General features: G+C 36.1%; 3 protein-coding genes and 1 pseudogene across 3 annotated transcripts; all 4 read left to right on the top strand.

Moving 5' to 3' along the window:
• The first annotated feature begins 156 nt into the window (after nt 1-156).
• Nucleotides 157-4,166, top strand: LOC120016719. The gene is made up of 5 exons (XM_038869623.1): nt 157-373; nt 464-513; nt 764-869; nt 972-1,030; nt 3,919-4,166. Exons 1-5 carry the CDS (start codon nt 284-286, stop codon nt 3,968-3,970), a joined length of 357 nt encoding a protein of 118 aa, XP_038725551.1. The 5' UTR covers nt 157-283; the 3' UTR covers nt 3,971-4,166.
• Nucleotides 4,167-4,531: 365 nt separating this feature from the next.
• LOC120016718 (mechanosensitive ion channel protein 10-like) lies at nt 4,532-8,976 on the top strand. The gene is made up of 5 exons (XM_038869621.1): nt 4,532-5,867; nt 7,556-7,679; nt 7,772-8,065; nt 8,226-8,428; nt 8,541-8,976. The coding sequence occupies exons 1-5, from the start codon at nt 4,648-4,650 to the stop codon at nt 8,809-8,811; spliced, it is 2,112 nt and encodes a 703-aa protein (XP_038725549.1). The 5' UTR covers nt 4,532-4,647; the 3' UTR covers nt 8,812-8,976.
• A 1,824-nt stretch (nt 8,977-10,800) lies between these two features.
• Nucleotides 10,801-11,586, top strand: LOC119979783 (probable glutathione S-transferase). The gene is made up of 2 exons (XM_038822417.1): nt 10,801-11,115; nt 11,221-11,586. Exons 1-2 carry the CDS (start codon nt 10,804-10,806, stop codon nt 11,584-11,586), a joined length of 678 nt encoding a protein of 225 aa, XP_038678345.1. The 5' UTR covers nt 10,801-10,803.
• A 4,669-nt stretch (nt 11,587-16,255) lies between these two features.
• LOC119979781 lies at nt 16,256-17,568 on the top strand (annotated as a pseudogene).
• The last annotated feature ends 6,500 nt before the right edge of the window (nt 17,569-24,068 follow it).

Below are 24,068 nucleotides of genomic sequence, written 5' to 3'. Positions count from 1 at the left end.
TAAAAATCAAACAACGGTACGAGGATGAAATGTAAATTTTGAAAAGCCGTAGCGTAAAAATGAGAATTTGAAGATATTGGGACGGAATAAAAAAATTGAGCAGGAACTTTTTATTTTTTAATAAAATAAAACTCAACCAGTGTCCTTGGCAAGAACGTCTACGTCCATCTGGATTGCTGAGTGAGAGAGAAAAAAGAAAAGAAAAGAAAGAAGAAGGTCCAGACTCAGGGAGTCTGAAATCTGAATTCCAGAGGGAGAAAATTAAATTTGATTTCTAATCGAGATGAGTCGTTCGAATTCAATTCTCGTGATTTGCTTCTGTTTGTTGTCTGTTACTCCTACCCTTCTCGCCAAGTCTCGCCGCCCAATCTCTGTAAGTCGATTTCTCTCTCCCTATTCAACCTTTTCAGTATTGTGCTTCTGATGAAATCTTGTTGTTGTTTGTATTTTGGGAGAATCACAGGACTCCGAGGTCAGGCAGAAGAAGATGGATTGTTATGCCGATATAGAGAGGTAACTCTCTCATAATTACAATTTGTGCCGCTGAATATATCTATGAAGATTTTGAAAAATTAAATTTTCCTACTTTTGATTTCGTTCTTTTTTTTTTGTGACTAGTACTAAATCGAGCTTGTAGTGTTGTTTCAGAAGACAAATGAATGTCTGTTTAAGAATTTCATTGTGCTTGTGTTTTGTGGAAATTCCCTAGTTTGTTCTTATTTGTCTGTCTATTACATTTTTTTATGCTTATGATTGGGAATAGCGGATTGTGGGGTCTGAAGTGTAAATCTTCATCGGTAGCGAAGGAGAATTGTGCATTACGTTGCCTTTCTCCACAATGTTATGAGCTTGTCTATGAAAGTGATCCGGTAAGATGAATTTTATAACATCTTCTTGTATTGGCAAGGAATGAGTATATTTGCCATTGCATAATCTGTTATTTTGATTTTGGGAAATTGTTCTTTGTCCAGCTTGAAGAAGGAGAAAAAGACTTTGTTCGCAGTCAAGAGTACAAGTACTGTATGCATAAGTAAGTGAAATAACTTCCTCTGTATTTTTTTTGTATTTCTATGGCCCAGCGGTAGAGCTGCAGGGTGCAACCTAGAAGACACAAGTTCAATTCTATCTTTTCACATAATATGTGGGAGTAAGGTCTTGTTTGCCTTTACTTCATGGCGTGTTGAAATGTTTAATGTCTGTTGGTGTTATGTTGGTGTTCTTTTGAGATGTTTGTTTGGTAAATTGATTTCATATGTTTCATTGTTAGGAAATATTTGCCTCAGGGTAAACAGAAATGATGCCAGGCTTTGTGTAGGAAAGGAACTTATTCCTTTTTCTCACCATGTTGTTTTCGGCATAGGTCTTCAAACAACATGGTGTTTGTTATTTCTTGTTGTGTTGATGTATGGGATGCGATATCCCGTTATCTGGGGTGTGGACTGTACTTGCAAATCAGGAGCTAGGATATGACCTATATCAAACCTATATTAGTTGATCTTGTTAGTATACATGAGGAAACAAATACTTCTATAGCGTGTAAATCAATGGGAAAGTCGCCATATTTTAGATGGTCAAGGAGTGAAGTCTGAGTTATCACTAACTGATGGCCAATGGAAATGCACTTCAATGGTTTTTTTAAGATGGTTTCTTTCTATGCAATGGGAAATATTGCACTTCGAATAAGATGATTTGGCCTGAAGCATTATAAGGCATAAGGGTGTTATAATGGGTCATTATGGACTAACATACTCATCATTTCATTGGAAATGCATGGCTAAAAAAATATAAACATGACTTTTGTTGTGGCTGTGAACTTGGCAAGTAAATTGCACTTTTTCAGTGTGAATATCATTGGCCTTTTTGTAATCTTTTGGTTGCACCCCTTGGTGCCCTAATAAATTTCTTTTTAAACATATATATATATATAAAGGCCTACGCAAAAAACAAGTTTATTTGCAGTGCTATCCTGCAATCCTAGGTTCTGGTTTTGGGATTGGGTTGTTAGGGTTTTTCCTATATCTTGTGAAGTCCATGTCACTTGCAGAAGTGGGCAAGCTGGGTAAAAAGTTTACAGGAAATTTTACAAGTAAATTGAGGTTCTTGTTGCAAATATGATTTTGCACGAATAAGGAAATCAATTCTTAACTTCTTAATATGCAGCTACAGATGGAGCCCTTTACCATTTTCAAGATGGAGTCTAAATGTGTTTGTGTACTTCTGTTAGGTCAGCTATTTGGCACCTTCTCAGTTCAGGGTTTGTGTCTTGGCTAACTGAGGAATTAATTCTAATCTCGAACCTGATTAGACCTCTGTGCAAGCCTGTTGAATAATTTAGTACATCGACCAAAATCATAAATATTTTTGTGTGCACGACATATATCTACTACGGATATAACAAATTTTTTAAAAAAGGAGGTATCTTCCTGACTTTTGTCATATAATTCTGCAATCTAGTAGATGGACAGAAAACATTAGTATCTAGCATGTTAAATATTTTTGGCAAAAGAAATTTCATTATGTTATTGCTTGCATCTTTGATGGAGCTCCTCACGACCCTTTCTAAGGGAAGGGCTCAAATCCTCATCCAGGGGAGAAAATATCTTTGAATAGAGTAGAGTGATCCTTTTAACTGTGGTGTTGTTGCTTAATTGCAATTTGGATATAACAGTATCCACTCAGAGAGCCTCTATGGATTATGTTATAATGTTACACACCTCATTTTCCTCATAATATGACGGAGCTACTATGCACTTCTATGAAAAGAAAAACTTGGACATGGTTATCATTTGATAACTACTACATCATCTGTGGCTCGTTTAGAAGCTCTAACAAACTTATCAGGTCCTTTAACAAGTAAAAGCTTACTCAATCATAACAAAAGATGAAGTTAAATATTTCCCGACATCCTCTGCTGAACCTTTTCAATTTGCAATGCTGAGCATCACGTCAATGTGACAAAGCTTGACACCTATTTGGGCTCTCTGCATGTGATGAATTTGAGTGGAGCACTATTCTGACATTTATGATTATAAACCTTACCTGCTGATATTCCTTGTGGTTATTTGGTTTGTACTGTTCCTTTTGGTTGTTTGGTTCTTGTTGTTTCCTTCACTATACATTAGTGACTTTGATATGTTTACTATTGATGCATCCTCCAGATTGCATTGTCTGAACACGGACCTAAAGGTGATAAAGTGTTTCTACTCTGTAGATGCAATAAATATGAAGTTGTGTGGGCTAGTAACCCATAAAAGTGAGAAGGGCAGTTAAGAACTGCTAAATTCCCATGTATTTAGTATGACGAAGAATTTAACCTTTAGACAATGATTGACTTTATGCTTCTTTGTATCTTCTTTGAACACATTTTGAAGTTATAATCAAAGTGAATTGTACCTGCAAAATGCTGTCCAGTCTTAAAAGAGAGAGGATCAAAAAGTGATCAAGTTTTTCCACTATGCCGATGTAATCATACTAGTGTGCAGTGGCATATCCACCGATGTGAGTGGGGTTTTTAGAAGCAGCTAATTTCTCTCCAAGTTTTTAGAATGATGAAAAATATAACTTTTTGACATTTGTTGACCTTATGCTTCTTTTTTACCTTTCTGTTTTCTCTGTAAGAGACTTTTTTTAGTCATAATCCTAAGAAACATTTTGCCTGGCGATTTCTAACAATTTCTACGAGGGATAGGGTGCGAGTTTATTGAGAGAACTTGTGGTGCTGAGTGTATAGCACAGTACACATCTGCTAGGCTGTTTGCATGCCTTAGGCTTACTTGTTCTTTTGTTGAAAATTGATTGGCTGGCTCATACATCCTACTGAGATAATACCCTCTTTGAATCTCTTTTAGAGAACTCGATGTCGTACTTGCTTTTAGTAGTCTGGAGATTGTTCCTCATCTATCTTCGCTGTATTTGCAGGTTATCTCTGGGAGAGAGCCTAGAAGGTATAAAGGGATCCTTCGACTACTAATGTATTTAATCTGATTTCTCTCCTACTGTAATTGTATTTCTCTGCCTCGTTCTTCTGTAATACGTATATTTTTCAGAAAAGGGAAAAATCTAAACTTAGAGACAAGTACTGCTGGAAATGACAAAGAAAAAAACGTTTATTTATGTTATCAGTCCTCTTCATAGAGATGGAATACAGGTGGCCATTATAAGCTCCACTATCTGATACATTTTTGCTTTTGTGAAAAGATAAGCTGAGTTTTTGTGCCTTGAGTTGTGCCATGGTCAGTACAATAATTTACTTAGACAAACATTCTTACAATAAATTAAGGTTCTATGATCTTCCATAATCAGTGGAACGTTCATATTGGCTAACCTGTCCAATTTACTGAAGTGATCTGCTTTCGGTTATGGCTAAGGGATCTCAGAACATTAAAAATGTTGCTAGAAACGATTTCTTATTTCTTAAATTAATTTTGTTTGTTACTCTTCTTTTCATGATTGATTAGTCAATTAACTGTAATGATGTGCTATTATAACCATTTGTGGCTTGCCAGTTCAAGGTGGAAGCCTAGTGCTTGCTTTTTCTCCTCTCTGTTTTTCTGTCTATTGCTTTCTTTCTTTTTCACTTGCTTCAGCAGAAACTGCATTCACTGGTCGTCTTCTCTCGTTTCTTCCATTGTGTGTAATTCTGCCTTCATGGAGGCTCAAGACCATGACTATCACAAATCCAACACAGATCATGTGGTTCTCAACATGGAACATCAAACCTTCAAACCCAAACTACCACCCTCTGATCATGAAGACCATACCAATCAATCACTGCCCTCCCAGACCCCAACAAAAACCAAAACCCTTCGCCGCCTCAACTTCTCCAAACCCAAGTCCCGTTTTGCTGAGATCAACTATCCTCTTGAAGGCAAAATCATTCTCAAATCTGAAGAACTCGAACCCTTAAACCCACAAGAAGAATCCTCCTCCACCGACGAAGAAGAAGAATGGTTTGAGAAATATGAAGAAGAACATGGAGAGCAAGCCAAGGATAGCAAAAAAAGGAAGAGAAAGATCAATAAGAGGGCCTTGATTGAATGGACATTGTTTCTAATCATCATGACTTGCTTGACATGCTCTTTGACCCTAAACACACTCAAGATCAAAGTGGTTTGGGGGTTGAAGATATGGAAATGGTGCTTGATGGTCATGGTAGTCTTCTGCGGCCGCCTTCTCTCTGGTTGGGTTGTAGCATTTCTTGTGTTCCTAATCGAGCGCAACTTCATGCTAAGAGAGAAAGTACTCTACTTCGTCTACGGGCTCCGTAAGAGTTTCCAAAATTGTGCCTGGTTAGGGCTTGTTGTGGTAGCTTGGATGCTCATGTTCCCAAATAGTCACAAACACAATAGGGTCCTCAGAGGAGTTTTTCTTGCACTAATAGCTATCTTTGTTGGTGCCACAATTTGGTTACTAAAAATCTTGCTTGTTAAAGTTCTTGCCTCATCTTTTCATGTGACTACATTCTTTGATCGCATGAAGGAGAGTGTATTTCACCATTACATTCTTGATACACTCTCCGGTCCACCTCTCGACGAGGCAGAGAGGGAACAACCGCATAAGAGGCTCTTCCTAGAGTCGAAGTCGATGCCTGCGAGGCTAAGGGATCGCCACGCCTTGTTGGCGACGAGGTCTAAGCGATTTGGGTCGAGAAGGATTGACATGGAGAAGTTGAAGAAGTTGAGCATGGAAAGTAGGCCAAGTGCTTGGAACGTTAAGAGGCTTGTGAACTACATTAGATCTTCAGGATTAACCACCATTTCAAGGATGGTGGATGAGTTCACCGGCGGTGAATCTGAGATTCTCAGCGAGTGGGAGGCTAGGAATTGTGCTCAGAGGATTTTCAAGCATGTTGCCAAGCATGGTGCAAAGTAAGTTTTTTTTTTTTTTAAATAGTAGTTTTTGTTTGATGATTGATGAAGACTATTTGCACTCCTTACTTAATTAAGTACACCCCATTCTTAATAAATAAATCCATACAAAAAACATAACATTTATGAGGACATCTCAATTTCAGTTTTTTCTAAAAAATACAATCTACACGCCTTAACCCTAGCTGGAAAATCAGTTCAGTTTCGACAACTGAAAAGGTTGACGCTTCAGATCTTGGTAGCATATCAGCATGGAAATCCTTAGCAGTGCTCCAATGGCTTCAAATCTCAGTCGCAGGTTTGCAATCAGTCTCAAATCCTTCTCAAACGCCACCACTTCAAATCCTTCTCAAACACCAAGATGACTAAGATCATACGCTGTGACGCCACATACAGACATTCCGACCTTAGTGTCCACTTGGGGCTTGAAAAGATCCTTCTTTTTGGTCATTGTGTTGTATAGCCATAGCTCTGAAAACGGACTAGCAAACCCATCTCTGCTATTGGATTTTATGGGATTCTTATTGTTCATTGACGGCAGAGACGATGAATTTAGAGAGCTGAAACATTGAAATATAGCAGGCCTCTTGTTCCTTTGGAGAGTTTTAGGGTTTAGAAGAGAGCTTTAACGTTTTGGGGAAGAAGGATGATGAAGGGAATGAGGGAAACAAGATGTGGTAAGGTCAAGTGGAGTGTGGTTAGATTGAGGTTTTTTTGGGTTTTTTGGTTAACTTGAGGGTACAACTAGTCCCCATCTTGATGATTAGGGGAGTAAACGAACAAACCAAAAGAGAAGTTCCTCTCTAGATTGATTACACGTGTACCATCGATATATAGGTGTGTTTGGAAAACAATTTGAGAATTAGTACATACGTTGGATTTGTGACAAATTACATACATGGATATTATGTAATTCATTATAAAAAAGAAACAATTAATTATCAAATTGTTTCACATTTCAAGTGAATTAGGGACACATATTCAACAAAGAATGAATTTTTTACACGTTATTATATTTTTGCAATATAATAGTCTACTAGTGGCCCTCTCCTCCACTTCAGCAATGTATGCACTTAGTCAGTGGCACCATTTATTGAAAAAATTGTGTGGTCCGATCCTTCACTTCAGTGTGTAGTCCATTTATTGGACAAAGTGTGTGGTACAGCACAGGTGTAATTATAGGTTGGTAATCTGGCTCAACCTAGATGTAATTGTAGGCTTGTAACCATTTGGCTCAGTTCAGCAGTTTTTGCCCACTCTGTAAACCCAGCCTCTGAACTGTGTTAGGCTTTGTCCACCCTATTCAAAATTCTGCGTCTCCTCTACTTTAACTACTTATGAGTCTTGACTTGAAATAGACCTACTATGTTTGGCTTTACCCACCCTGATTTTAAATTCTGTGTCTGCCCCTACTTCAACTACTTATGAGTCTTGACTTGAAATAGACCAAAAAGTTTACGCTTGTGATTGAAATCGAACTTTGAACACATATATACCTAACTCAATCAATTGTCAGCTCAGCCAACTCTCATTAGTTTATTTATACAAACTAAAACATGCATGTATGTGTATTACTTTTTGTGCTACTAATATCATTGTAAACAAGAAGATCGTACAAAATTGCATGTGCTTTTTTTACTCCAAAATTAAAAAAAGAAGGTAATAAACTAACTATTTCCTTGATATAGGAGCATAGAAGGGGAGGATCTTCTAAGGTTTTTGAAGAACGACGAGGTTCATACCATATTTCCTCTCTTTGAAGGAGCTCTCGAGACCGGAAGAATCTCTAAATCTTCTTTTCGGAACTGGGTGGTATATATTTATTATATATATACTTTCACTTCATGCATGCCTCTGGCTCATGTTTATTGTAAGAAAGATTTGATTGCTTTGGTATTTGGTAGGCACAAACTTACATTGAACGTAAAGCATTGGCACATTCCCTGAACGATACCAAGACGGCTGTGCAGCAGCTTCACAAGCTAGCGAGCGCGCTTGTAAGCATTATCATCGTGGTTGTTTCACTTCTTGTGATGGGTTTGGCCACCACCAAGGTCGTCTTCGTCGTCACATCTCAGCTACTACTTTTAGGGTTTGTGTTTCAAAACACATGCAAAACTATATTCGAATCCATCATCTTTGTCTTCGTCATGCACCCTTTCGATGTCGGTGATCGTTGCGTTATTGATGGCGTACAAGTAAGTCACTAGTCTTATTTTTTTGGGTAGATAAGGGGTTGTGGGGGCTCGAATTTGGGTACCACCCAATTCGAAAATATGCCTTAACTACCTCGGTTGATGTATAATTTTAGTAATCTAATTAAATGATTTCCTTGATCATTTTCTTTTTCCTGTCTAGATGATAGTAGAAGAAATGAACATTTTGACAACAGTTTTTCTACGATACGATATGGAGAAGATATATTATCCGAACTCGGTTCTTCTTACAAAACCCATCAGCAATTTTAGAAGAAGCCCAGATATGGGAGATACTGTTGAATTCACCATTGATGTCTCAACCCCCATTGATGATGTTAATGCCCTAAAAAAGGCCATACAAGCGTAAGCGATTCCTCTCATAAAACTTACGACTAATTAAGTTATTTATAAGTTAAGTATATGCATGCTTTGAAAATTAAACTGCCGACTAATTTGATTGAACCAATATCTACAGATACATAGAGAGCAAACCAAAGCATTGGAGCTCAAAACACTCGGTGCTAGTAAAGGAGATTGAGAATTTGGACAAGATGAAGATGGTTCTGTGTATTCAACACACCATAAACCATCAAAACTATGGAGAGAAGAGCCTTAGAAGGTCAGAACTTGTTCTTGAATTGAAAAAAATCCTTGAGAATCTTAGAATAAAGTACAATCTCCTTCCACAAGAGATACATCTCACACATATCAACACCATGGCCATCACCAATGCAAGGATGATATAGACTTCTTCATGTTTTTAATTTATGTTTCTGAGTTGTTTAATTAGATAATCTTCTTAAATATAACTTAAGGGTCATGCACACTCCATGTAATAACTTTGGTTTGACTATGAATTTGTGTATATGGAATCTCAAAGTTGATAACTTTAGCAATAATATATATATATGGTTTTAAGCCTGTAAGAACTTATTGTGCGGAGAAATGCTTGAATGAATATTATTATTCATTTATTTATTTCATAATAATTTTTTTAGTATTGTTAATTAATAAATATAATCAGACATCAAACAAATTTTATATTAGAAAAATTTATTAAAATAACTCTGATAATACTAAATACTAATAGATTGATTTAGAATTCTAATTTCATTAAAACTCACTAAACAAAAACCCAAGGATGTATAATACCTCAAGTATTAGAATTCTAATTTCATTTAAACTCAATTACTGCAAACTAAAGTTCATCGGATCCACTCTACATAGATATATCAAAACAATCCAACATTCAATTCCCCCACCCAGAAGAAAAAAAAAAAAAACTTGCCCTAAATATTGTGTTAAAATATGACTTTCTTGTTCCTGAATCAGTGCCTTTTAGTTTTCTGTTCCTCCTTGTCCTTTTTGAGACGAATCTTTCATCAAATCCACGCAGTCACCCTGTGCCCGGCCAATAATTCTTGATGATCCATTAATACTGGGATTTTGTGTGCTGGGCATCAATAATTGGTTTGGTTTGTTTTATGTTAACCGATAACAATTCTTGGAAGCACCATCTGTGTCAAGTGCTGGTGCCTCTATTGCTTTCAGTCTCTTGACCTTTTCATTCGCCAAGATATACAATCTCAGCGGTCGATTAAAGAGACTTGTTCGATTAAATCCTCAGTTTGCCAAAGTATTAGATCCAACAATACCAAGACTAGTCATCTTTCTTATACGCAGTATGACCACCCAGTGAATGTGGGTTTCAGTACAAGAATGACACATTCTGGATCACAAATTCGGTTCCGGTGGTGAATCATGCTAATAGTGACTGCAACAAATGGAGCAATGAACAGACCAAGCTGTGCTATGACTGCATATCAAGGAGAATCATTTCAAGAGACTCATTGACTCGGACTATGATTTTGGTTTGCGCAGCAATCGGATGAGTGATCAATTTTTAAATGATTATCTTGTATGTATCATAGAAAAAGGGTTTCTAGAAACACAATTACTTGGAACTATTATTAAGAACTATTATTAATAATGTTGTCATAGAATGTTTTTAGAATACGAAAACTAGCAGAGAGCAGTTATGATAAATAAAGATGTAATGTTTTGTTGTTTGAAATTATTGTTAGTTATTATCTTAATGTCATATAAATAATCTAAAAAAAATTTCGATGACGTTGCCTAGTTGTGGCCCAATGAGTTTGGATCCTAGATCTGTCACCTGCTGGTGGTGTTGATTATCCGGTGGCAGCTTAATCGGCCCATGGTTCGAGGCCCATGATATCGCATTTCCTTTTCATGACTCAGTTTTTGTTAATGGAAACAAATGGCATGCCGTTCTCTCCAAACATCACAAGGATTCCCCTTTATGGAGGAAAGTGTGATACAAAAGTTAAAAGACTTGTATTTCTAAAATCTTTGAGAATATAACATCTTTGTATGCAATGAATAGATTAATTAACAATACATTGACATCTATAGTTGGTTCCAAGTATATATGCATAGCACGTCACTTTTTGTATCTTTCTTTCTTGTAAATTAGCTAGCTAGGCCGGCCAATTCTCCTCAAGCACCATGGCAAGAGCCAGCCAGCCGTCCAAAAAATATTTTGAAACAACAAATAATCTTATATATATATAGAGAGAGAGAGAACTAAACCACACATCACATAGTAAAAACCGCCTGTTCAAATCAAGCTTTGTCTAATGTGAATAGCATAAATATAAGGGCTATATATATATATATGAACCCAAGTAGGATAAAAACCCTAAAACAGTAGTGTCATGGCTGAAGAAGTGAAGCTGTTCAAGACATGGTCGAGTATTTTTGGTCTGAGGATTGTATGGGCACTTAAATTGAAGGGGATCAAATATGATTACGCAGATGAAGATATCTCCAACAAGAGTTCTTTACTTCTCAATTACAATCCAATCTATAAAAAAGTTCCTGTACTTGTCCACAATGGAAACCCAGTTGTGGAATCACTTGTTATTCTCGAATACATTGAAGAGACTTGGAAGCAAAACCCTCTGTTGCCTCAAGACCCTCTTCAGAGAGCCATGGCTCGCTTTTGGGCCAGCTTTGGTGTGGACAAGGTAATTAAAACCTCAATCCAACCATCATTTATATATGCTTATATTATATATAAATGGTCTCTAGCCTTGTTTGTACATTGCTTTTCATTTTTCTCTTCGATGAAGATTTTGCCTTCAATGTGGGATGCTTTCATCAAAGAAGGCAAGGAACAAGAGGAAGCCTTTACTGCTACTACTGACAACTTCAACTACTTAGAAGAACAATTGAAGGGGAAGAAATTCTTCAATGGAGATACAATTGGGTACTCAGACATCACATTGGGTTGGCTTGCAAACTTGACATGTATTTTTGAAGAAATCACTCACACAACATTGATCGATCGCGAGCGATTTCCATTGTTATTTGGATGGATTCATGACTTCTCAAATGCTCCCATAATCAAAGAAACCTTGCCTCCTCATGACAAGTTAATCGACAAGTACATCGCTCTTCGCAAGGCCTTCCATGAAGCACAAACACAAAACGCATGATACAAAAATTGCTTGCCTTTCAATGAAAAAAAGCCATAGTTTGCTCAAGAAAAGACATGTTTGTTTTGTTCTTCTTCAACCACTGGGAAAATCACGGAGCAGGGAACTTCACCTCTAGAGTTCTCCAACTTCGACAACCATGGAAACTATAAGGGCATTTAGGGCATGATTGCTGATCACCAGATTTGGCCAATGTAACTTCAATTCATATGATCATCTAATAGCTGATCTATTAGATTATTCTATTTGCACAACATATAAATTAAAAGGAATGAAATTAAAATGAAGCAATTATCAACTACTAGTAATTAATAAGAAGGCTTTATAAGTAGTATTATTCACATGAAACATATATACCTGAATATATATTATCCGGTGATATTGGTTTGGTATTGGTGCATCCAGATTTGTTAAATATTGGAAGAACAAAATGAATAGTAAAATTTTTTAAGATCGGCTTGATTAACACTTGAAATTCTTTTTGATCGTCTCGCTAGAGATTCAAAATGATTTAGGCCATCGATTACTCAGTTTACAGAAAGAATATGGCCCTCGGTCGTCTGCTTTCTTATGGAATGATAGTATTATGACTATAAATGTATTGAAAGTAAGGAAAAAAAAACATTTATTCCGCATTTGAAGTCAAATATTATTACATTTGCGAGTATATACACAAACTGAAACAAGTTCCAAATCGACTATTAAGAGTTTAGTTCAATAGTTGGTCTATTATCACCCAATTCAATCTATTATTAAACAATGCAAAGGACAAAATTGAAAATAAGCTATATATATATATTGCTATAAATATATTTTCCTTTATGTATTTCTATTTGTTAATTGATACCATTTCTACAATTTAGTACTTTAATTTGCATAGTTTGTTCCTACTTAATTTCTTGAACACAAGGGTAGCAGGTGCCAGGGCTTCGCAGTAATAAAATTAAGGCAGGCCCCGCTGTAATAGCAATTTAAGACAAAAAAATTTTTTATTTTATTTTGAAAAAATTATAGATGTGTAGTTTATGGTCTAACGAATCCAACGATATATTTTTTGTTCAAAACAAAAATCATATGCTACATGAAAAATGCTTAACAATTTTAGACCGTCGGATATAAACTCAAAACATTCGGTGTCTGGATCAAGATGAATTTGATTTTTGTTTCAAACAAAAAATATATCGTTGGGTTCGTTAGATCATAAACTACACATTTATAATTTTTTTAAAATAAAATAAAAAAATTTTGTCATCCAAAACATCTACAGCGGGGTCTACTGTAGTAAAAACTACAGCAGACCCCTGCCACCCAAGGGTAGCCCAAAAAGACTGGACCTATAATACTTTAATTTTCTGTTACTACGGTGTAGTACCCGGTTTTCGTCCGGCCCAAAAAAAAAATAATAATAAAAAATTAAAAAAATAAAATTTAATTAATGAAATTAAAAAATACAATAATAATAACAATAATTCAAAAGCCCGTTTTGGAGCCCGTAATCTCACAAAAATTCAAAGCCTGTTTCTTGGACCCATAAGCATGCAAAAAAAATCCTAAAGCCTATTTCTTGGACCATAAGCCCATAAAAATTCCAACCCAAGCCCAATATAACTAAACCCTAGAAAATATCTAAAAAATAGTACATTTAAATAAATAATAAACAAAAGAAAATCCTTAAGAGAGAAAGGTGGTTCCTTTATTAGGGTTTCACAAAAATAAGGAAAAGACAAAAATGTAAGTCTTGAGGGTTTTAGAGAAGGAGAGGTAAATAGGGTTTGGGGGGACATTTTGGTAAAAGGATGAAATAGGGTTTTATAGGGATATGGTATAAAAGAAAGAGAGATTGTGGGAGAGAGGGGGAGCCACATAACTAGGAAAAGGGGAGGCGGCACAAAGGGAAGAAAAAAAGAGAGAAGAAAAGAGAAAAGAAAAAAGGAGAAAGAAGAGAAAAAGAGAGAAGCCGCCGCACGATAAAGAAGAAGGAAGAGTTGCAGAAAAATGGATCCATTTTTGATGGAGAGCTTAGCAAGTTCTTTGGCTCCATCCATCTAATTACCAAAGCAGGGAAGCTTTTGCTATCAGGTAACCTATTTACATGTTGTTTTCTGATCAAGTAATGTCCTGGTTAGTATAGTGGAGACAAAAGGCAAGAAAACTCTTATTATTATTATCATGCGTCTGTATAATCATGCATTTGTATGCAAAACTCTGGTTAGTATGGCAAAGATTATCATGCGTTTGTTGTTATTCTAACAATTTGGGATTGCAACAATAAACTGTATACAGCCAAAACTCTTGTGCTATTGAAAGGAAACATCAAGTATTTGTCCTGTTCTGAAATTTGGTCTAAGAATCTGTAGTAACCGGCTTGCTTGGCTTTGATTTTTGAGATTCTGATGATGATGATGAGTGACTGAACAACTAATGGTAAATTACTGTGTACGTAAAAATGGTGCTCATATGTGTGAAACTCATCATGTAGGCTTGAATTGATTGAATCTTGATTAACATTTGGATATCCATTTTTGACCATTCTTTGTGTTTGATGTTGGGGCTTGGACCGGGCTTGATCCCACTTGGGCCGAAGGGCAAGCTTAGAGGATTTGGACCGGATTTGACCAAGGGTCCCATGGGCAGTATACCAATTGTTGTATAATATTTGTATTTCTCATTTTATATTTGTCTTTTGTACATGATTGTAAAGTGTAAACTTTGTAATAGTGTAGTAAAAATAGTGAAAAGTGCATACATAAATATTTTAGGGTGCTAGAAGCATATAGACATTAGGAAATGATTTTTGTGAATGATGATTGCATTAGAATGCATGCTTAGGACTTTGATTTCTCACACTATGCCATGATGCTTAGATGTATGCTAGGATTGTTTGAATGCCATGAAAATAAATGCAACGCGTTAGTCATTAGAATTAATCTAAGCCGTCTCACTTTAATAAACACACCAAGATTAATTTACGGAACCATTATGTTTTCTTTGAATACCAAGGAGCCTTCAAGATATTGGGGTTCCATTGGCATTCATCCAAAACATTTGGATTTCGTGGACCCGGAAAGCGAATATGTTTTTAGGGATTAGGAGAATTTATTTAAGGACCCAAAAGGGGGTTTAAAGATATTTGGCCCGTCCGATGGGCCTTAAATGGATTCTTTCTTTTCTCATGAAAAACATAATTGTGAGTAAGGCTTGAATTGAATCTTTTTCATGGATTGTGGGCCTTTTTGGTGCATCGACCAAGTTCCCAAAAATCTCTTCTCCAAAACCATCAAAACCCATTCCAATGCTCCTATCTAAATAGCCTTTTTTCCAAATCATTCAAAACATCAAAACCCACTCTGATATGGACTTTTTCATCAAAGACCAAGTAAAACGTTTTCGGCCAAGCCGGGAATGGCCGTAGTGATCCCGTGCACCTTTTTATTTCAACAACCACTTCAAGTGGAATTTTTTAAATGCTTTCGGCCAAGCCGGGAATGGCCGTAGTGATCCCGTGCATCTTTTTATCCAGAACCACTTCAAGTAGAATTTTTTTTATTAAATGTTTTCGGCCAAGCCGGGAATGGCCGTAGTGATCCCGTGCACCCTTTTTTTATCAAAGACCACTTCAAGTGGAGTTTTTTAAAACGTTTTCGGCCAAGCCGGGAATGGCCGTAGTGATCCCGTGCACCTTTTTTCCTTCTTTTTTATCAAAACCCATAAAAAATAAGATTTTTAAAATCAAATCTTGGTCTAACATTAATGGAACATTTCCACCCATTTGATAATACGTGATTTTCCGGGCATATGGGAAATTCATTAAAACATTTGGGACATACAATCATTCCTCAAATCAAAGTAGAGCCAAATAGGAAAACTTTTTTTGAAGGTAACCGTTTTTGGGAGTTGTGGGGTGCCTAACACCTTCCCCACGCTCAATAGACCCCCTTACCCATTTTTCTCGTAGACCAAAATGGATGTCCAATTGCATCCTAAAAATCAATTGGTGGCGACTTCATTGTTTTTCAAGCCGGTTGCTTCATACGGCATAGTCTAATTACTTTAATGCAATCCCTAGGTTAAAACACCATGTCGGCGAGAATGAACATTCAATTTTAATTATATAAGAATTGCCCCTGAACTAATATTGAAAACCAAAAGTTCCCGAAAGTTTCATGATTTACATTATTGACCCTAAACTTTTTGAACATTCGAAAAAGAATAGCCAGAGATCTTTATACACTAACAGACGGAATAGAATCCGAGACCTACGATTTCAATTCAGTTAAGTCAATTGGCCCTTAGCCGCTCGCCAGGTCAAAGCCAAGCTTGAGTTAAGCGAGTATAAAAGGAGAAAAAGAAAGAGCTACAATCAGTACAACCGTACTGAGATACCGTAGCTAGAACATTAGTATATATGATTTTATATGGATCATGTATGGTATGTAGGACTCACGATTTCACATGGATAATGTGCATTAATCTCGGCATTTGTGATAGGTGTGAAAAAAAAAGAAAAACACTGGAATGCTTACCATTTTCGAAATGATATATATCTTCGTGGATCCAAGCATTGTACCTCATTATTCATTTTCTATATCATACTGGGTTCGCATTAGACATATATGGATCAATCCCTATCAGCATTCTCATCTTCTCAAAATCTTAGTTTCTCATTATCATGGCAGCAATTGTGAATACTCTCCCTCTCTTCTTTGTTGCTTGTGCTATAGCACTCTCCCTCGGCTTCTCTTGTGCAGAGGCGGAAAGTGATGGTTTCAGTGTTGAACTCATCCACTGCGACTCACCCAAGTCTCCCTTCTTCAACTCATCGGAGACTCACACCGAACGATTGTCAAAAGCCTTTGCTCGTTCTCTCAGACATGTCAACCACTTTTCTAAGTCCCTATTCTCCACAAAGATCCCAGAGTCGATGGTAATTCCTGACCACGGTGAGTACCTAATGAACATATCGATTGGTACGCCGCCTTTTCAAGTTCTAGCTATATATACTAGATACTGGAAGTGAGCTTATATGGACACAGTGTACGCCATGTAAGTCTTGTTTCAAGCAAGTTGCCCCTCTTTTCGATCCGAAATCTTCAACTACTTATGAAAATATCCCTTGCGCCTCACTACAATGTCAATCTATACGAGGATGCACTTGCGACATGTATAAGAATAGCCAGTATTATGCTGGATATGACGATGGTTCATACTCATACGGTAATTTGGCGGTAGATACACTTACTTTTGGTTCCACCGCTGGCCTCCCAGTCTCGTTTCCCAAACTCATCTTCGGTTGTGGACATAACAATGCTGGAACGTTCAAAGAGAGGGCTACCGGGATAGTTGGTCTTGGAGGGGGTTCTGTTTCTCTCATTCCGCAATTAGGTTCCTCAATATATAGCAGGAAAATTTTCGTATTGTTTGTTGCCACTTTGGGAAACTAGCACGAGCAAGTTAAATTTTGGCAACAATGCCATCGTTTCAGGGGCGGGGGTAGTGTCGACTCCCATCACTTCACAAGCATTATATCCAGTGTTCTACTATTTGACCCTAGAAGCAATTAGTGTTGGAAATAAGAGGATAGAAAATACTAAACCTATATCTGGTGAGGGTAACATTGCTATTGATTCTGGCACTACATTTACAGTGTTGCCTTCACGTCTCTACTCCGAAATCGAATCAGAAATTCTTAAAAATGTTGCCGCGAAACGCGTTCCTGACCCCACCGGAACGTTGAGTTTGTGCTATCAATATACTCCTGCTCTTAGGTATCCTACCCTGACTGCACATTTCACAAATGCAGATGTGAAATTGAGTCCGAACAACGTTTTCTTGCTAATGAATGATCAAGTTGTATGCCTAGCATTAGGTCCGACCGACAAGGTTCCGATCTTTGGTAACATTGTACAGATAGGGTTCTTGGTAGGCTATGATATCCAGAAGAAAACTGTGTCCTTCATGCCAATAGATTGCTCCAAAGCATGAATTGGTATTAATTTGTGGTTTAGAATGAGTAAGTATGTCAATTTGTCTTCCTTTGTTAACGTCTGGCATGTTTAGTTATTAATTTCTATGTGTTTGTTTCTCTTCTTGTTAGCATTGGTAGGATTTTTATCATGATTGTTTTTTATTGTGGTTATTAATATGTATATATATGTTCCATATTATTTTATGCGTTTCACAGTTTGTAACAACCTCAATCATAGATACACTATAAATTATATGTATCATATTTAAGCACTTATCAACATTCTCTTCTCTTCTTCTTTTTCCCTTCAGTATTTTCAAAAATCATTGTGGCATTCTTAGCTGTCATACCCATAAAGAGTAAAGTAAGTAAAGCATTCAAGGAGTTGATACCATAAAAATGACCCAGTGATCTTTTTCTTCTGACTTTATTGGCTTCAATTTTTCGTATAAATAATACGATTTATTAGGTGAAATACTAGATAATATGAGATGTATTGGTCAAAGTTGTAACCCCAACACAGCAATACAATCAACTTTTTTGGCAATATCAATGGAAGAATCAGGGAATGTGTTTTGATAATCCCAATCAACCGACGCATTATTTTCGGAGAGGCTTGGAGATCATGAAGCAATACGGCTTCCTTCAAATCCTCGAAAAAGGTAAATATATATATATATATATATATATATATATATATAGATTCATGAAGATATATAGTATTCACGCTAGCTACAATGACTTTGCATCGATCGACCTTCAAGTATTATCGTTAATTTTAAAAGCATTTAATTTCATTGATGAAACAGGAGATATTAAACCAGAAAATAAGCAATATATATGATGCAAGGCTTTACCAACGACCGCTTGAAAAAGCATTCAAGGTAAATCCTCAAAATTAATTGCAACACAGATAGCAGTGGCACTTTACAATTTAGTGAAATTTGGATATGCTTCAACAAATATGGTAAGAAAATGAATTGCGAATACGGCTTTTCTTAATGCCTAGAAAATGTTTCCTGCTCCTTGACCATATATGTGTCTGTGTGAAGAATGGAACAACCTTTCTTCTTTGACCTCTATGTATCTTCCCGAACATAAATAATATTGTTGGACCTATGGTCCTATATGTCTAATTTTGATGATATTAAATCATTTATAAATCATAATGAAACATTAAAGCAATATTTGATTTATATGAATTGAATTTAAATGACTATATATTTTTTAGATAGTGCTGGAAATTAAGTTTTGAAAACAAACATACATGGACTAAGGTAGAGCATCAATTTTCCAATTATCATATCTTAACCAACTTAGGTCCAAATGACTTGAAACTTGAATCACATATACATGAAGGTTTAATATATGTTCTAGGACTATAATCATGAGAAATTAAGTGCATCACATATATATTTGGACATATGCTTAAATTCCGCCAAAACTAGGTTTTACCTAATTTTGTGCATATGTGTTCTTTGTGAACGTGGTGAACCAAATGAACTCCGATTTAAATGAAATTTCGTGTGAATCTTAGTTTCATCACTATGAACATATTTGATTTAGTAAAGTTCAAGAGAAAAGGTCATTTACACTGAGTTTTCAAAATGACTTTGAATTTACACTTAGAATTTATCGGTTTCACTATTAGTGATCAAATTGCTTGGTTGAGTGACCAAACGATTTCCGATTGTTATGAAATTTTACATGGACATTCTAATACATATAAAATGATTTATCATGCAGTAATATGAATTTTCTGGGTTGTTTTTCTAATATAATTAACCTATGCGCTCTATATGAAGCTCTTTGAGCTTACATGCAATTGGGGAGTTCTACCTCCTATTTCCTTGTAGGTTAATCATCATTGTGGTCTCATATGGCTCAGAATTCAGTATGTTCAAGAGTGGTCGAAGTCCAGTTTCTAAGAATGAGCTTGGAGCTCTAGGAAACTATGAAAAATCCTATATTTGCCAACTTTCCACTAAGGCACTTAATCAAGTTGAATGAATCAAACATTGAGGCTATTGGTTGTGGTCTTCATGGAGATACAACTCTTTTCAATCATATGAGACAAACCTTGTCCTCTCTATCATTAGTGATATATTCTTGTTTGACATTTTCACTCAAGACATGTGCTACCAAGAAAGTTAGGTTGGTGCAATCAAACAATATCCTTGACATTTTCACTCAAGACATGTGCTATCAAGAAAGTTATGTTGGTGCAATCAAACAAGATCCTTGACTAAGGGATCACTTTTGAAGTCTTTGATTCAAAATGAAGGGACAAGATGGCATAGTACAATCTACATCCATGGCTGAGAATTAAAGAGAGTTTGAATGGTCAAGATTTGAAGACATACATTGATCAAATGGTTGTGCATAAGACAACTTTCTTGCTTGCAATTTTTGACTTAAAAAAAGGAGCATGTGCAACGTCTATATGCTCTATGGTGGAGATTTGTTTGCTCAAATCATCAATGACCAAGATTAGGAGCTGCAATGGATGGTAGAGATCAACTCTTGAAGTTTGATCCAATGGCTACAAGCATAGGAGAGAATTGCCTTTAAAAGAGGATCTTCCCTTTCATACAACTTGGAGAAGCATTTGCAATCAAGAGAGAACTTTGTTCAAAGCTTTCAAACATTCAAGCATCCATTGTCTACTAAAATCTCAGCTTCTTCTTGAGCCACTACTCAAGGCCTTCTCACCATTTTGCTGCTGCAAAGAGAGGGTGCTTTCACTTGAGCTCAAGGTGTTATTTCTCCCAAAATCACCTCACCTTACCTACTTGAAAATCCTACCCGTGAGTGTGTGATTGTTGTTATTGAAAGTTGTTCACTTAAAGTCCCTTTGTTAGGGCATATTACAAACATTGAAGTTTGAGGGAGTTCTTAGAAACCCTTGGTTGTAAAGTTTGAAGATTGTCTTGAAATCTTTAGTTTCAAGGGTGACCTAAAAACCCTTGTGAGTTTTGTGGAGCTCTTGAGAAAACCACATCCTTAGTGGAGGTTGAAAATCCTAGGTTGGTGAATCTAGGTAGTAGACGTAGGAGAAGGGTCTCCGAACTACTATAAATCGCTGTGTTGATTTCTTTGTTTACTTGTTTATATTTACTACTTGTTTCAAACTGCAGGATTTTCAAAACCCTAATCTGTCCGAGATTAGCAGACTGCCTTAAACTTTGAATTTTGATCTGAAATTTTGATATAGTGTTTATTAAGGTGTTGTGACATTGCATATAAAATTTCGTTGCATTTTGACATCATTTGATAGGTAAAATCTGAGTTGAAAAATCTGTGTGCAGTGTGTTGCTTGAAAATCTGTTTTGTGCAATTCTTGATTATTTGATATTTGGTCATTCACTATATTGTATCACATCTTGCATTGGATTGAATATTGATTAGGAAAGTCATTAGAGTCCAAATTTGTGTGCTACTTGTTAATTGCCATTAATTTGTTTAAATTGAAAAAGGGATTCCAATTGGAATTTGGGGACACAATTCACCCCCCCTCTTGTGTTAAAACTCGATCCGTCAATTGGTATCGGAGCAGGTTAGCTAAAACTAGGAGTTATATCCTATTTGGCATATTTATGGCAAATATTAATTCTTATGGTGAGGCCGAAGGCCTATCCATGAATAGACCACCATTTTTCAATGGCTTGCAATACGGTTTTTGGAAAAATAGGATGAAAATTTTTATAAATTCCATTGATTATGATTTGTGGGAAGTTGTAGAGAATGGTCCTTATGTTCCTAGGAAACTTTTGGGTGATGAGATGGTAGATAAGGAAAAGAGTGAGTTTACTAAGGAAGATAAGAGATTACTTAGCCTAAATAATAAGGCAATCAACACTTTGCACATTGCACTTATTAGGAGTGAATTTGATTACATAGCTCAATGTAAGAGTGCAAAAGAGATTTGGGATATGTTAGAGTTGAAGCATGAAGGAACAAGTCAAGTGAAGGACTCTAAGATAAACATGCTAGTCACCGAGTTTGAGACCTTTAGAATGAAGAAGGGTGAGAGCATTAGGGAGATGTTTTCTAGACTTACTTGCATATGTAATGAATTAGAAGCTTTGAACAAACCATATGAGGAAGTTGATAAGGTCCAAAAGATCCTTAGGAGTTTACCTAGGATTTGGAAAGATAAGGTAGTAGCCATTAAAGAGGTTAAAGACCTTAGGAAGCTTAAGATAGAGGAATTAATAGGAAGTCTAATGACACATGAGTTGGAGATGTCAAGATTAGATGAGGAAGATGCACCACCTAAGAAAAATGGCTTAGCTCTTAGGATCAATAGTGACACTAGTTCGGATTCTAGTGATGATGATAGTGAAATAGGGGCAGCCCTATTAGCTAAGCATTTCAAGAAGTTCTTGAAGATGAACAAACGTGGAGGATTCAAGAATAGAAAGGCTTTTAAAGAAAAGAGAGAGGAGATAGAGAAAGAAAAGAGTACTTGCTTTAAGTGTGGCAAAGTAGGTCACTTTATGGCCGATTGCCCTAAGCTTCAAAAGAAGAAGCATAAGGAATATAGAGAGAAAGAGAAGAAGAAGGACAAAGGGAAGAAGGAGAAGAAGGCATTCAAGGCCACTTGGGATGATTCTTCATCATCATCTTCAAGTGATAGTGAAGAGGAACTCCAAGCCAACTTGTGTCTCATGGCAAATGAGGAAGAGGAAGTGTCCTCATCAAATTCGGATGAGATGGTAACATCTTCTAAACCTTCTTATGATGAGCTCTCTTGTGTTTATGATGAACTTTATATTGCTTATGAGAAATTGATGCATAAACACAAGCATGCTAAGAAAGAAGTTAGTAGACTTTCTAAAGTAGAAAAAATGCATCTAAATGAGTGTTGTGATTTGAAATCTAAATATGATGATGTATGTTTTTCACTTGATGCATTAGTTCAAGAAAATGAGGATTTAAAAAATCAATTGAAAACATGTGTTAATTCTAGTAACATTGCATCATCTAGCAATTCACATGACTTAGATGCTTTGCATGCTAGGATTCATGAGCTAGAAGGTGAGTTGGATACATGGGATGATCATGAGTGCATTATTATGCCTAACTCTTCTTCTCTACAAAAAGAGCTTGATATGGCCAATGAGAAATACAATATGCTTGAAAAACAATTTTCAAAATTTTCTATGAGTTCTTCTAAATTGGATGAACTTCTTGCATCTCAAAGACATTATCTTGACAAGAGTGGATTAGGATATGATCCTATGAAACTTAAGGACACCCTAGAGGCTAAGGAGGTCACGGTCAATGTGAACAAAAATGGTACCTACCCCAAGGGTAAGGCTAATGTTCCTAAGGGAACTACACCTAGGAAGAGAAAAATTTATGTGAAGAAGGTTTGGGTGCCTAAAGGGTTGAATGACTTTGAAAAGAAAGCATATGTGATGAGAACTTTCAAAATTGATGCATATGCCTTTATTGCTACTAACCCCAAAGGATCCAAAGTTTGGATACCTAAGGTATATTAAACATGTGTTTATCTAGGTGTGCTTAAAATCCAAATCCGAATCATGCAAATGGTATTTGGATAGTGGTTGTTCTAGACACATGACGGGAGATGCTTCATTATTCACATCCTTTGAAGCAAATAAGAATGGAGGATTTGTGACCTTTGGAGACAAGGTCAAAGGTAAGATCCAAGGCTTGGGATCCATAGGTAACTCTTCTTTCTCCCTTAGTGAAGTAAGATTGGTTGAAAATTTATCTTTTAATTTATTGAGTGTTAGTCATTTAGCCGATAAAGGCTTTGATATTCTTTTCAAAAATGATAAATGTTATGTGTTTGATGTTTATGGTAATGTTGTGAAATTAGGAAGTAGAAGTGGTGATATGTATGTAATGCATTTTGATGCTATGAAAAATTCTAAAATATCTTGCTTGCTTGCTAAGAATGATGATGCTTTGCATTGGCATAGAAGATTAGGTCATATCGGAATGTCTACATTGAAAAAGTTGTGTGCCAATGAACTTATTAGAGGATTGCCTAAGTTAAATTTCAATGTTGAGCATGTTTGTGATGTTTGTGTTAGGGGTAAACAAACTAAAGAGTCTTTTAAGCCTAAACTTGATATTAGTACTTCTAGGCCTCTAGAATTGTTACATATGGATTTATTTGGTCCTAGTAGAGTTAGGAGTCTAGGTGGAAAATACTATGCATTTGTTATTGTGGATGATTATACTAGATTTACATGGTGTTTGTTTCTTGTGCATAAAAGTGATGCATTGCATGCTTTTGAAAACTTACTTAGGAGATTGCAAAATGAGCATAACTTAAAAGTTTCAAAAATTAGAAGTGACCATGGAGGTGAATTTGAAAATGCTAATTTTGATTCTTTGTGTGCTTCTTTTGGTATTAAACATGAGTTTAGTGCTCCTAGGACACCTCAACAAAATGGGGTTGTAGAAAGGAAGAATAGAACTTTACAAGAACTAGGAAGAACCATGCTTCTAGAATATAATCTTCCTAAATATTTTTGGG

Source organism: Tripterygium wilfordii, chromosome 15 (assembly GCF_013401445.1).
Source record: "Tripterygium wilfordii isolate XIE 37 chromosome 15, ASM1340144v1, whole genome shotgun sequence".
NCBI classification, from domain to species: domain Eukaryota; kingdom Viridiplantae; phylum Streptophyta; class Magnoliopsida; order Celastrales; family Celastraceae; genus Tripterygium; species Tripterygium wilfordii.
This window is presented reverse-complemented; position numbering and strand designations above follow the sequence as displayed.

Coding starts and splice junctions, on each gene's coding strand:
- LOC120016719 (XM_038869623.1), top strand. CDS start 284: ATGAGTCGTTCGAATTCAATTCTCGTGATTTGCTTCTGTTTGTTGTCT. Junction 514..763: donor TGTTATGCCGATATAGAGAG/GTAACTCTCTCA, acceptor GATTGGGAATAG/CGGATTGTGGGGTCTGAAGT. Junction 1,031..3,918: donor TACAAGTACTGTATGCATAA/GTAAGTGAAATA, acceptor CTGTATTTGCAG/GTTATCTCTGGGAGAGAGCC.
- LOC120016718 (XM_038869621.1), top strand. CDS start 4,648: ATGGAGGCTCAAGACCATGACTATCACAAATCCAACACAGATCATGTG. Junction 7,680..7,771: donor CTTCTTTTCGGAACTGGGTG/GTATATATTTAT, acceptor GGTATTTGGTAG/GCACAAACTTACATTGAACG. Junction 8,066..8,225: donor GCGTTATTGATGGCGTACAA/GTAAGTCACTAG, acceptor TTTCCTGTCTAG/ATGATAGTAGAAGAAATGAA.
- LOC119979783 (XM_038822417.1), top strand. CDS start 10,804: ATGGCTGAAGAAGTGAAGCTGTTCAAGACATGGTCGAGTATTTTTGGT. Junction 11,116..11,220: donor CCAGCTTTGGTGTGGACAAG/GTAATTAAAACC, acceptor TCTTCGATGAAG/ATTTTGCCTTCAATGTGGGA.